The sequence below is a fragment of the Hippoglossus hippoglossus genome, chromosome 16 (genome assembly GCF_009819705.1).
Source record: "Hippoglossus hippoglossus isolate fHipHip1 chromosome 16, fHipHip1.pri, whole genome shotgun sequence".
Taxonomy (NCBI): domain Eukaryota; kingdom Metazoa; phylum Chordata; class Actinopteri; order Pleuronectiformes; family Pleuronectidae; genus Hippoglossus; species Hippoglossus hippoglossus.
In genome coordinates, this window is record NC_047166.1 from 19,901,454 (window position 1) to 19,919,435 (window position 17,982).

The following is a 17,982-nucleotide window of genomic DNA, read 5'->3' on the forward strand; positions in this document are numbered from 1 at the left end:
TTGTGTAAAATGTTAAAACTTGTTTTTTCTCAGTGGCCCTTTCTCAAGAAGCCAAGATGGCAATTTAGTCCTGAACTGTCCAGCACTTACACACTCAAGTGTTTGACCATTATAAGTGCACCATCCAGTTAGTTACAGTGCGATGGATGTTACAATAATTGTCAGCATGAATCCACTCAAGCACTCGAGAAAGCAAGTGTATGGAAATGTGGTCACCTGACCTTGAACGTGTCATAATTACTATGGCCACTAGAGGTCTTTGTCACTCGTCACATGACTGATACTGCATCACATGACTACATGATGTCTCTTAAATATACAATAACCCAAATAAAGATATAAACTGGAATAGGCTGGCACTGACCAATGGGGTCATTTTTCAAGGGAGAAGTCTTACGATAGCTGATATTAATCAACACATGTTGAAATAGTAAGTCTCATAAGATTTTCTACCCTTTACATCAATCACAAACACAGCCAGAACTTCGGATTTCTCTTCAACATAGACTTTTATTTTGGTGGATATATATGGTCAAATAATATTTACAACTATCAAGAAATCGTACAACATAATGCTAAATAAATTACATTACCCACTAATAAAAGTAGTTCACGTCATTAAAAATACATAAAGGAAATAGAGCATACAAGACAGCAGTGAAGACTGTAACGCCCAAGCTGCTGCGTCTCACCCTGAAGCTTCTGCTCCATCTTCATCTGGTTTTCTGATGAAACGGCATAGTTAGGAGCTCCCTGTGTGTGATATACAACAGTTACCCATCACATCCAAGACAGGAAGCACCGGAGCCTGTGCCCCTACAGTAATGACTAAATTTGTGACTTCAGCATTGATGATAACATTCAAGTCAGAGAAATGGCGTAAAAAATATGAATGATTACATGTGAGTCTCAGACTGGGGCTACCCATTGACAAATTGATACACTCAGAAAGCCATCCATCCCCAGACAGGAGCACATGTGGACAGAGCCAGATTTGATGGAGGAGAGATTTTGTTGCAGGGCAGCTCCCTCTTACTGGAAACCAGCTGCTCAGGTCAGGGATCAGGCTGGGCACGAGCACTGAGGTGACACTGTAATGAAAAGCCGCTACCTGAAAAACAAAAGCACAGCAGACAGTAGGCATCAATCACTCAGTGGATACAACGGCCTCATGCTCAGGGATGGTGCCGTCAGCCTCCCAAAGCAGGAGGACGGTGCAGATCCCTGCATCAGGCTTGTTAGTCATTTTCATTTGTAAATTATTAGTTGGAAAGAAACCAATTTCTTCTTTCTATTCTGAAAGTGTCACAGGTTGTGGAAAGTAATTTATAATTGGTGGTCAACAGCTGAGTTTTAATTAAGTCAAGGCCAAAGTTCATGGTGCTGGAGATGGAAGTGGTCCATTAATCACCAACTAGCGGACCGGCTCGGTACGGGAAAGGCCAAAGCGCACCACTTTTCAACTGAATTACAGTTAATAGTTGGCGAGCAGGAAAATGTAAGTGAATTAAGTCTGGAGAGAAGATTCTGAGGATCACGTTAGCCTTTGATGAATGACAGTAGAATCCAATCTACAATTTGGATTTAGATTCAATTCAGGGGGCATCCCAATCGTTGTATTAATTACTATAATAAACAGACATTAATGAAACATTGATTTGATGTGTACTTTTAAATCAAAGGCCAATATTAACACTGGCTCATTGTTCCAAGACTAAAAGGAGAATTCAAAAAGATGAAAATTGGCTTCATTGGAAAGGTTTTGTCTCAAGATGGATATGATCAATTTTAATTTCACATTATTGTCAGTTAATAAATAAATCTGTCAAGAAAGGGAAATATTGTAGCCAGCAGGAGTGGACCAACTGGCTTTCAGGATTTGTTTTCAAAGTGTTAAATATGAACATTTAACAACTAATGGTCAGAGTTAGAGAGTTAAAAAAGTGGTCACCAGCATCATTATGCTGTTGGGTATGGGGATTTGTGTAAAAACATGGGGAAACTATAACACATATAGCAGATAAACATGTTTGCTTAATAGCATTGTTACCATGGCGACAAAGGGTTATCAATAAGGAAGTCTCTCGTCCAATCAGGATACAGGTTTGCAGGCTGAACAACATGCTAATTAGATGCTTGATGACATTGTGTCCAGCAACAAGTCGTCGGTAAAAGTCTAACTTAAGTAAAATAAAAATTTAGAAACATAATGTTACACTGTCAAATAAGAATAGTAACATTATGTGCTTTGTAGTGAGATGCATGTTCAAATTAAAGGGACAAATTCTTCAGTTTCGTTTTATGCACGAAAACAATTTTCCTTATTGTGATACTGTGATATAAATCCATTAACTCTCTGCTGATTCAGAGGTGGATTGCTGCACACTCCTCCCCCCCCATCTGTCTGAGCTCCCTACACTATCTATAAGGGGGGAGCCTCTTTACAAAAGGGACTCATTTCAACCATATCCATATGTGTGAGCTCAGTCTTTTGATCACGAACAAAAGCTCATGATGAGAGGTGAGGTTGGACCTCTACATAGAAAGCTTTGCCCTCCACTTTAGTTCCCTCGTCACCACAATGCTGCATCAAGCCACAAGCCTTCGGGATGCAAGACAAAAAAACGTAGGCTGGATGGGCTTCCATTAGCTCTCCTGTAAAGTTAGACTAAAGAGTTTCCAGTTTCCTTTTCCGGAATCGTAGCATAACCTTTCCAGGAAGGCAGAGAAGCAAAACCCTTTTAACTAGAGCACACCGACTGATCCACTTTTTATATTACGGTCTTAGTCTGCCAGTACCCAGGCACTGCCGCTGACTGTAAACCAAGAAAGCCCCACGATTACCAGAACCTGCAGAATCTCAGGGTAAATCTCACACCTCCTACCTCTGAGGAGCTTCTTGCCTGCCACTTACTCAGAAGACATGTTGATGGGGTTTCCGGATTTCCTCAAAGTCTTATTTCCACAGACTAACAGTATCCCCACTCACTGTGTGTAGTTCTCTCTGAACACAGCCTGGGGCAACCTCTGCTTTCCCTCCTCCGCAGGTGAATTAGGTTGTAGAGGTTAAACGGTGCCCGGTCTTTGTTAGCGCTGGTGTCACCATGCACCCGACAGTCCATCAACGACACATATACTTATATATTCATCACAAAACAGCTAAAGAGATCCACTGTACAGTTTTTAAAGGCTGTCTGTCCCTTTTGCAGAATAAGTTAAGCCCAGTTTATCCAGGAACACATAGAAAGTCCTAAATTATAAATTCATGAAGTTGATATAAAGTTGAACTCTATGTGTGATTAAAAATGAGCATAGGAACAGAATCGCTTGTTGACCAACAAACAGCCAGGAAACTGGACTGGTGAGAACAAGTTTATCTGCAGGGCTTTCTGGCAGAAAGACTTTAAAATAGAAATGAAGAGAAAGGTTAAACTAACAAGTTAACCAAGCCAATGAATAAATCACAGTACAAATCCCACTGCTGCACTTGACCAATTCATCCTCCACAACCTGCTCGGTATGCAGACTTAGTTCTGTTATTACCTCACCTGACTTCCTAAAGCCTCTATCCGCTTTAAGCTTTTTATAGGCAGAGAGACTTCATGGATTAAAACATATTCTGGCCAAAAGAATGGCATGACAGTAATGCTGCATAACTTGCTAACACAATATATCTACCTTGTGTTCTGAGTGCACGGAACATTTTTAAATCACCTAGAAGAAAACAGCGTTTAGTCTAGACTGGTCTGCATTTCAGAATCTTGTGGCTAAAATAAGGTCAGGACACGCAGATTCTTTTTTTTTCACCGGTTTTCACAGATGTAAATGAGCCTGGAAGAAACCACTTGCCTCCCAGGGAAAAGAAGAAGAAGAAATCTCACTTTACTTTCAGGTCAGCTGTAGCAATTTATCTTCAGGAGGTTTTGTATTTTTGACAAAAGATTCAGATATATACAATATAATAATGACTACTATACTATACCTACTATAAATGACTGGTAAGTATGTTCTGAACCACTCAAGACAGCCTTTTTCCTATTAGAAAACTGGTGAATGCCACTAATCCTTGCAAATATAAATGTTTGTTCTTGTATTAGACCTGTTCATGAAAATAATGTTTTCCTTTTAAGGTCTTTTCCACATTTTTGGAGCAAACAGCAATCTTTGCAAATCTCTTAAACATATTGTGAGGAAAAGATCACTTCCTGTTCATAGCTTCACTGTTCTTGTTTTTATGTTGTTGAGTTTGTAATAGATCTAAAAATTGGACATTCCAGACAAACATATGATGATAATTGTTAATCACCACATTTGAAACTCATTCTTTGGAAATGTGTTTCATGCTAAATGTGAATAAAAATATTATTTAAAAAAAAGTACAAAGAGAATGGATCCAGATTAATCACTAAATCAAAGTTTGAAAGGACATAATTTATAGTTGTTGACACTGATAAGTGGATTCATATTATCATTCAACCGCTGATTCTATTCAGATAATTTGAAATTGTTCCCCACAATCGACTACAGCAAAAAGTCCAATACCTACCAACATTGTGATCTATATCTGAGTGAGCTAGTGACAGTGGTTTATCCAGAGTGGTGAGAGATTTAGAAGTTTCAGTCTTGTCCAGATCAATACAGACAAATTGGGTGGGTTGGCCGCATCCTTCCCCATTCCAAAACACAATGTCCAGATGCAGGAAGCTAATAGGCCGTATCAATCACAGCCAAAAGCCGTTCCATGGCACCACCATTGATTGTCAGTCAGCAGCTGGATGAATGGCATCTCTGTAATGCTGTGAAGACCAAGCCAACAGGGTCTGTATGTGGAGTGAAAGGTTCAGGGGTCCTCATGAGACTCAAAGCTGGTACTAAATTTACAGATGTGTGACACATTGTAAAAAAAAAAATGAACAAGGTGTTAGGCCAATACAAGCTGCCAGAACAGCCTCAATGCAACTTAGCATTACTTTTACAGTGACTACACTACAGTGATACTGTATACTTTACATCATTTACACTTTATAACATAAACCTGAAGCTTACTTGGTAAAGTCAACTACTTTAAGTTACTATAGAAACAAGAACTAACATTACCAGCTCAACAAGACCTAATATTATGAGCTCATAGTGTCCATGGCAAACAAGAGGCAAGTTTCTGTAATATCTTAGAAACCATTGGTGATATGATTTTGACCATTATGTATTTGGTTTCATGGTCACAGTTGAGCTGTATTGGTAACTGCTATAGATTAATGTGTACTTTTTATTATGATTATTCTGACTCAGTAACATTTACTTCCTGATATTTACTTTAGTTGTAGCAGGGATCATTTGCACAAAGGGGTACACATATTAATAATACTTTTGTATTGTGGCTTTCCGTTTTACTTACTAAATTAACAGTATGCTTTCTGTATGCACATGTTTTCCTCTATGCTGATGATGCACTTCCTTTATTTTCTAAGTGGATTTTCCAGATGTCAACGTAATTGATAATTAACTATATTCTGATTTAGAGGCTTTGTCACCAAGCCTTGCATTCCCATAATAAAAGACAGCTTCATACAATTACAAATGTGGAAACCATAATCCAAATATATGTCCTACTGCTTTTCCCAACTGAAATAGCAATCAAGGAACCAACCACTCAACCTGCGATGGTATTTAAAAACAAAGTGGTGGCTGTGGATTAGGAAGTAGTTTGGCTCGTCCATCAACCAGAATCTCTGGCTCTGGCAGTCTGTCTTTGGGACACATACATTGTTCATACATACAACTGTTAACACTGTCATATTGGGAATGTTAGCATCTTAAAGCTGCTAGCACATCTGTAGGGTCGTCTTATTCTTATGGCCGAACTCAATCTTACAGTGCAGTTTCACCAGCTCGAGGGGGGGGCAGTGACAGCAATAAAGGACAACAATCAAGATTAAGTCTAAAGCATTGTTATCATATGACGTATACATTGATACTATTGGACTGTTGATTTCTAATAATGTGTTTGGCAAAGAACAATGTACTAACGGTAAAAAGTTCATTCAGACTGTTTCAATCCACTGAACACTTTAATATGTCACTCCCGGCTGTCACAGTCCCATGGCAGTTTTCTTACGATCCAACATTAAGCCCTGCACTGGAAGATGACACTCATCTCACCTATTTAAGTAATCAGTCAGCTTTAGGTAATCTCCGATCTCCTGGAAAGCTGTTAGCAGTGCATGCTGGGAGCTTTCAGTGTTTGCTTGTGTTGTGCAGAAGAGGGAAGGGTGATATTTTGATTTCACTGGGGATTAAAGGTCACGAGGAAGTATTTAAATGCTCCTGCACAACTTTGGGCTAATCATTCCTCCTCAGCTGTGAGTCGGCAGCGTTCTCAGATCACCGTTGTCACAGTGTGTTGTCTCCCACTTTGCAGTGACAGAGCCTTACCCACCCAGCCGGTAATCCTCTGCAGCAAAGTTTGGAGTAAGCTGACGGCATGGAAAAAGATAAATAAGGGTTTTTCATTTTTCACCCTGTAATGAAAAATTGCATTGCACTTTTTCTCCTCGGTGCATTTATCTCTAACACAGTTTCAGATATGACCATGTTGTAATTTGCCACAATGCAAAAAAACATTTTAAGAGGCTGAAGAAGCGAAACTTACTAAAAAATATCTAACTTCCAGATTGAGCAGACACACATTTAACATCAAAAGCTTCCGCATTGTTCCAGCAATGGAAAGGCTGAATAGGAAACCCATCTGAATGCACAATAAACTTCTCCCACTTAGAGAGGAGAGATTGAGGACATCAGTGACAAATGTCTTGCATTAACTTTGTTGTTTATTTTTTCCCCTGGAAGATGTGAAATAACCATATTAAATCAAGTAGTCACTTGGCTATTAATCTCAATGCAGCTGACTAGTCCCTCAAAGCTAATGGGGTTTAGAATTTGCATGAGGCGAGTTTACCCACAAAGCTTCGCCTAAGAGGATTGCTGTTCAGACAGAGAGCTTATTGTCACACTTGTTCATAGACATGGATTAACGATACTAGACCCAAAGAACTCCACTAACTGTGGCAGCAACTCACAATTCCCCTTCACTGGCTCAGATCTCTGTTTAAGAGGGACAGAGACTGAATCTGCAGCATTCATGGCAAAATACATCATTTGGCTAATATATACAAATACCTGTCCTGCTGGATAGTTAAGCATCAATCAAACTCATATCCTTAAGCATACCATGATTGGTAAAACTATAAAAGTGAGGCAAAAGACAAATATAATATTTGCGTTTGCACTCTCGCTTGAAATTATTCTCCAAAACTCCCTTTACCGTTTTCTCAATATCAATTTTTCTTTCAATATTTATTTTTTGTCATATCATCGCAGTGCTCCTGCTCTCTCTTGTCATCTTAGCTTTTTACATCATTTGAATAAGCCTCTTTCAGTGCTAGCGTGTCTGCTGTGTTTCATAGTGACTAAAGCAGCTTTAGAGGCTAAATATAACATGTATCCACTGCATTAATTCTTTAATATTTATCAGAGGGAAAAGGTGCTCGAAATGTGGCTTATATACGTGTTTAAAATTCAGTAGGAAAACATCAAAAATACACGAGGTCTGCAAAAGTCCTGACACATGCACACGCACACACACACACACACACACACACACGCACACACAAACACACACACACACCGATTGCGTCTCCATAACCTTAGAAGACATTTTATACATGGAGACTTACCAGAGGTAGGAAACTTGTCAAAAATTGTTCAGGGCAGAGGAACAATTTTTCATCTGGCCCACAACGCAATTAAGAAAAAAAATACAAATAAAATAAAAAGTTATTACTATTAAGAATCAGAAAAATAATCTCTCACGGCAGCAATTATATTTTCTATTATATGAACACATAATTGAATTTACAAATTAATAGCTGTGTTTGTCAGGTCACGGTTCACGAACGCGTGTGTAACGTAGCTGACGTGTCACCACTGATAAGCAAAGTAGAAGAAGTAGATGAGCTGTGCTGCTCCAATCATGTGACATGCCTCACTCTCCACAACCCTCTCTAATACACACCCTATTTGGTGGTCTATTTAAGCTGTAAAATCTCTCCCTTTTCTTGCCTCCCGCTTCTTCAGCCCCTTCCCCACCCCACCATCCACCTGTAGGCTCCGACAGGGGGGTACTCAATTTTGCTCATCACTCGCATTATATTAATGTAATCTTATCAGAGGGAGGGATGAAGACAGAGCCTTGAAACCAAACACTAACTAGTTCTGCTGCAATCACATTTCAAACGTGAGTCGAATTACTGAATATACGTTTGGATGCTGTTAACTCTCTGTAGCCGAGTTTGCAGCTTTCACTAAACCACATTCGGACAGAGACCATGTTATCCAGATACCGTAGGTGTTGCAGTGAACGAGCTAGTAGCTACAACCTGAAAGCTCATTTAGAAAGAGACGCTGAAAGTTGTTCCAAGGTTTCAGTTTGTATGTTAAACATTCTCAATTTTGGAGAAAAATGAAGAAACAAAATATAGTTTTCAAGGTAAATGGACATATGAGTTATTCTTCTGTTCTCTACTCTGTAATCTTTTTTTTTTTTATTTCTGTACTTATTTCTATTGAGGGTCAGTACACTGACACAGATTATATCACCAACACTTCATGGGGACGTTTATGTGTTTCCTGGGTTCTTGTGTCTCAGTAAGAAGCAGAACACACACAATAATCAAAAGGAAAAAAGAGGAAGGGAAAGAACTGCGAGCTGTAAACAGCTGTTTCAATGTGCCTCCCTTGTCACACACAGCACGAGCATGTACTGTGCACTATACAGTAATACAGTCTGTAGTGAAATTTAGGAGACAAAGGGACCCTGAGTGTTCTCATGAGTTCATATGTTGCACAGCTACAGTTGCATAAAGCCTCCTTTGCAATAGTTTACATCATTATTATAAATGCTCTGATTATTAAATGTAAGTAAAGACTCTTTTTGTTTGTGATGGAAGTTTAGTTTAATTTACTATGTACAGCTAACACCTAGGCCTTGTCCAATGTGCTTCAGGCACTGTGAATTCTTTGATGTATTCCATGACTTTCTCTCTCCCTGAGCCCTCACTATTTGTGCCATTATATATCCAGGTCCTGTTCCCGGATCTATGGGCATTTTTTCCTTCTTTCCTGTGTGATCTAGTGCTTCTCTTCTTTACGCCAATTCACCTGCACATTTAAGTGTCAGTGAATCAGTCTATCAACAAATCAAAATTCAGCGTATGGTAAGGCTTTGAGCAAATCCTACAAGTGAAAACTCGTAATGATCTGTTTGTTTGTCAGTCTGGAGCCACGTCCAGCCTTGTCCCCATCGGGCCGTTCTCCCCAGAGCTTCAAGTTAATCTGAACCCTTCCAGACCTGCTCTCCCACTGAAGCATGGTTGAAATCCTGATTCATTGTTAGTGCAAGCTCAGTCTCAGTTGATTCCGCCCTCAGACATTCCATAGTTTGGTTTACACAGAAAGAAGGCACTAGTTTAGAGAAATGTTACTCAGTGCTAAAAGGCCCTTGTTGGTCTAATCAACTAAAATGTGGCAGAAACGGTCTCTTATCACAGTGAAAAATGCTAGAGAGGGGAAAGTAAAAGAGCTTCAACCCTCAGGGACCTCATTGGTAGTGTATGGGTGTTTTTGAGTACTTATTTACCCGCTAATTTAAAAACTGGCTAAGAGATACGCGTTGTAAATACAGTCAGACAAACGATTTATCTTATCGGCTTCAAAAATGGCATGTGTATTGTCAAAGGCTTGAGGAAGTGCTTGTTTGTGCGATTTGGACGCACATGTTCCAAGATTTATAAAATTGGAATAAACAGGCAGACAGCATCTTGCAGGCGGTGGGGGCGTGTCCTCTGATAAATTACAGCAGTGGTTATCAACTGGCAATTATGGCCAATAATTCCTTTCCCGCCAGATCATTTTGATGATTTGACTCTTGCTTGAAAGCCTCAACTCATGTCAGAAATCAGTGTTTCCTCATAAAATGAAATGCTTCAACGTTTAAATTTAAATTCTACTTTGCACTGCTGATTCACCTGACAGTGAAGCCTTGGTATGTACCGTATTTTTAGGTGTTTATGATTCTCCTTTGGCCGAGGCACATCTAGAACAGCTGAGGTTGGGACATGTATGACTTAGAATTGGAGGCTTGCAGGACCTTTCCAGCATTTTAAGCATCAATATGGGAATGAAGTTAGCAAAATCCAAATGAGCTAATCATAAAATGCCATGGCTGACTGTTGAACCCCTTTTATGGGGGTAGGTCTTGTTTTATTTGCTGTGGCTTATTCGAAGCAGGATTCCAGCAACCTCAACACAATTCACGAGTGTAGATTTAGTACATGACGCTGACATGCATATAGAGAAATCCCCAAATGACTGTGTAAACAAGATGTAAGGGCAGTGCCAGTAACATAATTCCTACAGGACTAAGTGTCAGGGTGCAGTTATTGTATTATTTAGTGTGCCATAAAGAGCCAGGCTATTGATTTGAGGGGAGAAGCAGCTCACCAGTTATTTCTGTCATTGTCAACCTCATTAAACTGATGTATGGCACTTGCTCTTCCCCTCTCTGCTTTCCTGCGTCTGTTCTTCATCACTATTCCACTCACCTTTTATACACTGGCTGGCTGTCTGTCTGTTCAGGAAAACCTAGCGCATGTTACCAACAGCTTTTTGAACTGTGCACGCTCGGGTCAGAGAATGATTCGCCAACAGCTTTCACATTTGTTGGTTTTCATTTCATTCTAGTTCAAACATACATAATACCTCTACTTTTCAATAGTTAAAGTTATGACACAACAACAATAAGAGTCTATATTCAAGGCATGGTGCTTTGAAGTAAACGGTGGCTAACATGCTAATGTTTAGCAAGTCTAATATTTACCACTGTAGTACAGACTGTTGTTTTTTTTGTTTCTCATATTTATCATCATTGTAATCTGACTTTTGATATACTGATACTGCATTTGATTGATTGGTGTTGATTCCTTTCAGTCAAGTTTTCAGTGAGATTAAAAATTTTGCCACAGTAGCTTTAACATTGACTGCTATTTCAATCTAGCTATGTGGTAAAATGGTGAATGCATTAAAAGCTATGGAGTGAGACAGAAAAGAGGTTTAATTGCATTTTGTTCTCATATTCAGTTCTAAGGTTCAGGTCCTGATCGTCCTTTCAATGCTACCACAATAATGTTGGAACAAATTGTCAATCAATGTGATCTGTTTAATTTTTTGTATTTATAAATTTGTGTTGCTGCCCAAATTATATAGTCTCATGGGCCATATAAGGACAGTCTGGATGTTTCCCACCGGCTTTATAATCAAACGGTAAATGGAATGCATTTCTATAGTTCTTTTCTCATCTTATCGACCATGTAAAGTGCTTCACTAACACACACACGCACACATCAGGGGTAGTTTTAAATCATGGCTTTTCTCCAAGTGCGATAGATCCCTCCTAAATCCTCCAGTACCTCTGTGATATTTGCTCATTTCAATCTCTTTCTTCAACTCTGTTCTTATTCTACAGGTTTTAAAGTACCATATCAGAAATTCAACATTGAAATAGACACTGCTTGGCGAGACAGCCAAGAATTGCTTGAGGGGATACACATGTGCATTGAGCAATGAAGAAGCCATTTATTGCAGCAGATAGAAGATAATTGTCTCTTACAAAACAATAGGTGAAGTGTAAAAAATGATACGTGCAAACCCACTTGAAAGTCCAAGCTGCCACAGAGAAACACATATTGGCAAGTGTTGAAGTTTAGACAAATATCTGGCAACCCAATAGTTGTCTTTCTATTAATAGTAGTGCTAAAGTTTTCTAGAGTTGATACATATTCATTAAATAATTGTACTACTTCTCAAATGTATGGTGCATGTCAAGAAAGCTTAGAATATCAGTCAACTATTCTGTAAGTACTGACAAACATTTGGCCACATTTGCTGGTCTATTTATTTATATTCTGTATCTGTTGAGCAAATACAAAATTAACTCGGAACACAATCAGATTATGTTGACTTCACTAAACACACAGATAATGATGTGGAGGATCGTGGGCCATCCTTCAAAGTTTGATTTGCGGTTAATTAAACCAACTCACTAAATCCCCGGATGAACTAAAGCCATCGGAAAAGGTCTGTGGTGAACAGCTACAGACGACGGGAGTCAATCTGTCCACTTTGTTTCACTGCTGTGGATGGTGAGTCTCGGTCGAAAAGAAAATTGACTGCACGTTGACAAGCAGTTTTTAACTACAAGGCTCCCAACGGTTTCAGAATTATTATCGAGGAAACACTAATATATATAATACATTAAAATGTTTATCTGTGTCAATGCAGCGTTAATAGAAGAGGACAAGTATGATTACACTAATGTGTTGAATGCTAAAATCACCAAAACGATAATAAAATGGTTGGGCAGTCACATTGAGTTTTTATCTGCAGCCAAACCAAAATGTTTTAGGAAGATGAAGCCAAGTGTGTTCATCTGAATCTTTAGCACAAGAACTTGTTGACTTTGCCAGGCTGCTTGGCTGTGCCAATACACACAGTCACTTCTGCTAAACTCAAAGAGTGTGAAGATTCTCTCTCTCTCTCTCTCTCTCTCTCTCTCTCGACAAAACAATATGTGCCCACATATTTGTAGTCATTAGTCATTAGACAGAACAAGTTAATATCAATAAAGCTTTCTTTTGGGCATCCACCGCCAACTGCTGAGCTTGTCACCAGCATCAATTCAACCTGCTGTTTTATGAATAGCAGGCTTTGTTCCACTGGATTCCCATTTCCTCCATCGGAGAAAAGTAGGGGAATGATCAATATTTTATGCAAGCAGGGACATCTTGAATTGAATGTCAAGTAAGAGAAATTATAGAGAGAGAAAAAGGTTTTGTCAAGAATTAGAATAGCTTTTCTTTGCCATCAGGCTAAAATGTGACTGGTGCCGCTTCAGTGTGATTTGGCAAATTTGGTAAAACGTGCAGCCGTGTAGAGGACAGTAACTTATTTCAAATAGACTCAAATAGACTTTCTTCAGAATTTCTCCTTTGACAAATAAAATGCAGCACTTTTTAGGATGAATTTAAAATAGTTAAGCAAAAACTACAAGCATGGGCTTACCCATCACCGGGTTTATCTAACTGATTTTGGAACAGGTGCAGACGACCACAAGGGCGGGAAAAAGAGGACATTACCATTTTCTAAATGCACCTCGTCGGAAGATATTAGTGGACATTTAAACTAAAAACCACGATGTAAATGACCTCGTTCGAGTGGAATATGAATGCCGGGACTTGTGGACACCTGGGTGACATCACACGATCAGTAAATGCAGTATAAAACAACTTCAACACTTCACCCTGTGCTTCTGATTTTGCTTTGAATACGGTCTGAACTGCAGGCTTTCCTTAGCTAGAGATGTTATCGCCCTATAGGTGAATCAAAAAGTTTTAAGGTTTCTTTTATTGTTTTTTTAAAATGGTATGTCTTTGTACATATTTTCAGAATGTGCTCTCACGTTGTCACCATCATGATTGGATGATGCTCTTTTCTCTCTGTCTAAGTGGAAGAAGAGTGCGCAGAGAGGAAGCTTGAGAGTGGTTATGAGTGATTTGTACCTTTTTCACATAAAGGGCCATTCCAATTTTAAAACATTTATGAGGACTCATTTATTTAACACACATTCAACCTCTCTAATGTGATAGCTGGAACTGCTGATGTCAGGTGGTATTGATGATGGTGCTGGTTTTCACCAAAACAACTTGTTTTTGTTAAGGATCAATTAAATCCTCACTTTTCGTAGGGCTATGCTTGGCTTGCAAAGACAGTAATTCCTCCCTTGCATCAGTAGACCAAGGATATTAAATTACTAGTTGTGCAGTATTTTTTATTTTAGTTTGTTTCATCACAGGCCAGAGAGAAAAGCTGGAAGCTCGGTAATCTACTCTGTGATGTGTTTTTGCAACAAACTGACACTTTGTGACAATTTTACTTTGTCTGGTCTCACTTGTCTTGTCTTGCAGGTTGTATATGTACTGTAAAGTGCTTTGAGTGGTCATCAAGACTAGAAAAGTGCTATATACTGTAAATACAGACCAATTACCATATGACCCAGATACTGCAGGTTTCTCACCACTGCTGTAAATTGTGTATATCGTGTGCATTGTAGATGTCACTGTGTTTGTGTGTTATTAGTGGAGTTTTAAGGTTTTGGGGAGATTCTGTATTCACATTAGCTGGTCAGTTTGCTAAATGTCCACATGAATCTGAAAAAGGTGGAGAACGGGTTAGCAAGTCTGACAACCAATATGGAGGATGACTGTTGCTGAAAGTGACACAAAATCTTCCGACTCCAAAGTGGTTGGTAGCCTGGTAGCCGTTGGATTAAAAGAGCTTACGAGTTGGAAAAATACTTTTTACAGAAATAAAAATGTACAAAGGCAGTGACAGCAGAGGATTGCTTCTCTGACACAGAACTGGTCTGCAACTCTGCCCAACTGCACATGAGCAGTAAAAGGAGAGGGGGTTAAGAAAAGTGTTCAGAGAGTCAGCCAAAAGCAAGATGATGTTACTCATCATTAGTTGCTACATCCTGAATATAGGTCTGTGTCTGCGTTTTGTTTGTTTTTAATCACTCTTCTTTTCAGTATGCTGAATACAAACGGGGTAAGAGATGAAGTAAAATGATTTCTGCTGTAGTTGATGAAGGTTAAAGGCGCTGACGTGATGTTTGTACAAGAGACTCACAGCGACAGTTTTAATGAACCAATGAGCCTGACTGGAAGACAGAGGGGTGCTCAGGGGGATATTGTAATTGTTCTGAAAATGATTTAATAGACAGAAATCACGGGGAACATCGGAGCGTCACAGTGTGCACTCACGATGAATGATGATATACTTGGGCCCATACTACAGGGAAATTTATATCCTTTGTTGTAGGTTAGTCCGAATTGATATATTTAGATATTAACATCTTTAAAAAGTGCAAATCAATATGTTAAGTGTATGAAGTCTCAACTTAAAGCACTTAAAGTGTTAATGGGCATTTTAATGTGTAATGCTATGTGATGCTAAAGTGATGCTGATTCTAAGGTTGTTTTTGGATTGCTTTTGGAGAATTTCTAGTAGAAAAGAAAGTTTTAATTAGTTGAGACCGATTGATGGTGGGATTCTTGAACAATGGAGGTAAAGCTGCTCTCTCAGTGTCACAGGAGTGCACATGACCACGTGTTGAGAATCTAGAGACACATTTTGGACCAGACGCCAGAAATTGATGTAAGTTGAAGCTCTCAAGTCTAAAAATATCTCACTCTAACATTATCCACGCATGTACGCCATACTACTGCATGTCACTGACTTAATATTTTTCTCTCCCATGTACTTCAGTTTGTAATTTCCTCTCTGTCCTCCCTCTCCCTGTCCTCATTCTTCAGGTATCTCTGACGCCAGAGCTGCAGGATACAGATCAATACGTGTGTAACTGTTATAACAATAATAATAGGTACTGCTATCGTTGCTCACCCTGAATCTTGTTCTGTCTGAGGTTTCTTCTTGTCAACAGGGAGTTTTTCTTCCTCAAAGTAAAATTGAACTGAATGTCCACACAGAGTATGTTAACATGTACATGCGTGTTGAGTAGAAGATGGATTTAAGATTAAGGGCAAAACATTCTATATGTGGTGATGATAACACCACCTGGTTGATATCTCAGCTTGAACACAGAGTGTCAGCTGTGTGCATCACCAAACTTCCATATTTGACAACCCTAATACTACTTTTATGGTTACAGTGTTGTTTTGTAGATGACGGATCTTACCAAAGTGGCCAGTCTTATTTTCTTGCTGAAACAGCTATGATGATGACAAGGACGGTGAGGATAATCGCTCCGGCCAGCAGGAGGTAGCACTTCCTCTTCCTCAGCTGCCTCTGTGGAGAGAAAAGATTCAGTATGTGGGGGGAACATTACATAATTCCTCATTGGACATTTTACACTGTCTTCCGGTCCTTCAAGTGGAAACCTGTATCTGAAAAGACAAGAATAGTGATGGGGCTTTCATTTTTTGTATAATTGGTTTCCATTAAATATGAAACCATATGTGTTGGGTCTTCTAATCTCTGTTGGTGGTTTCTGTAAAACAGCAGTGATTTAAGTATCATTCGGTCCTCAGACAGCTAAACTATTAAACTCTAAATCCCCACTTTTACATAACTGAAAGTCACTGGCATAATACATTGGCAGCCCTGTAAATGTCAAGCTACAATTTAGTGACCACATAGCCACCGCAGCCCTGTTATTCCCCACTAGTTGTTTTTTAAATAATTCAATAAAACCCAATAGTACATATTAGTACAAAAATCGAAATTTAACGCTTTTACTGAAGTGCTCTGCAGTCATGAACCCGGTGGCTCTGCTGCATATCAATCTTGTCTGTGTGATGGCACGCTCACACAAGAAGGAAGGACTTAGAGGAGGGATGCAATGGATGGAGAGATGTGAGGCTCCAAATAAAATCATTTTCTCCCCCTGACTGTATTCACTCAGCCCTTGTAGAGCTCTCAGTTCAATGGTTTGTTTGGGCCTATGTCATTCCTCCACTTTAAAACTTACAAAGAAAAAAAAAAACAAGGACAAATTTGTTGAATTAGGGACTACTGAGGTTATCAGCCCATTAGAAAACTTTCAATCGTTTTACCTGCTATATTTTCAAAGATAATCTTTTTTCGACACCAGAGATGTGAAAATGCGACGAAAAACTGAAACAGTTGAATATTGCAAGGTTCGTTTTTATATTGGTCTACTTGAAAATCATGATTTTCGGTGTAAACCTGTTTTGGTCCCTTACCTTAAAGCAAATACAGGCCAAGCAAGTCAAGCTGTGCTATATACATATAATAATACATATATGACACGTGACACATGTTACTCCACTGCCAAAACCAGACAGGCCAAAACTGTGTTAGTAAGAGAAATTACCTAGGGCTGCTCCATTCATTGGTTTGAAATCATCTCATTTCAGGTTTCAGTGAGCAAGAGAATGTCAATCTTATTAGAGGTAATGACGTCATTGCCAATGAATGGCTTGCTTTTGAGTGATCTTACATTTAACTGAGCAGTTATAATGGGAGGCAAGTGTACACTAATGGGCGTATTCAGAGGAGACCGCTTAACATTAATTAAATTATTAGCATTTACACCCGGCCAATTACATCTTCTGTAAACCATGTTGTCGGGCTGGGCTGGTGGGAAAGAAAGAAAGAAAGTTAGTGTTAGACAGCCTGTTGATGATATGGACGGGGGTAGCAGAACTATGATCACTACACGAGGGGGTGAGGTGGTGGTGGTGGTGGTGGTGCGGTGTTGGTGTCAGCAGAGGGTGTTTTAAACTTGTGCTAAATACATTGTCAAAAAAGCCATTTCGGTGGGTCTTGTCATTCTTGAAGAAGGACGCCCAAGTACAAAATGGGTTAAAAGGTTGAAAGTCAATACAACTTCATTGAACACTGAGAAAACCGATTGAGGCTCGGTACAGAGACTGGGAGTCAGCGGCTGTCTAGAATGGAACAAAGGGACTGAAGATATGAAACACATTTGCGAGAATCTTTCAGACGATTTGAGAGATTGCTAAAAACAAGCTTTAAAAAAACCAAACCTCTGGCTAGGCGCGCCACTACATCCAGCATGTATGATTAAACTGGGTGTAACAGAACAGGGCTCAGCTCGGATGTCTGGGAGGCAGTGAGTCTCTGCGGATGTGTGCTTGATATTCCTCATAAGTGATTCACCAAGCATATTACAAAGGTGTGCTGCCACTGGAGCCCCGTGCTGTGGTGAGCAGGTGGGCGATGCAAGGGTGAAGTGTAGCTTGGAGTGCCGGGTTTTCACAACATGATTGGCCAGGCCTGTCTGGATTGCGTGAGTGGGGGACTGGA

The 17,982-nt window shown here is 39.5% G+C and overlaps 1 protein-coding gene across 3 annotated transcripts in view; it reads right to left on the reverse strand.

Annotated features, from left to right (window-relative positions):
* Positions 1–490: 490 nt before the first annotated feature.
* tsnare1 (T-SNARE Domain Containing 1) overlaps positions 491–17,982 on the reverse strand; it is a 147,939-nt gene continuing 130,447 nt past the window's right edge. For all 3 annotated transcript variants that reach the window (XM_034611743.1, XM_034611741.1, XM_034611742.1), the window contains exons 11-12: positions 15,869–15,978; positions 491–1,111 (exon numbers count right to left, since the gene is read on the reverse strand). In XM_034611743.1, the coding sequence (XP_034467634.1) occupies positions 15,883–15,978 (96 nt within the window). In that variant the 3' untranslated portion in view covers positions 491–1,111; positions 15,869–15,882. The remainder of the gene's footprint in view (positions 1,112–15,868; positions 15,979–17,982) is intronic.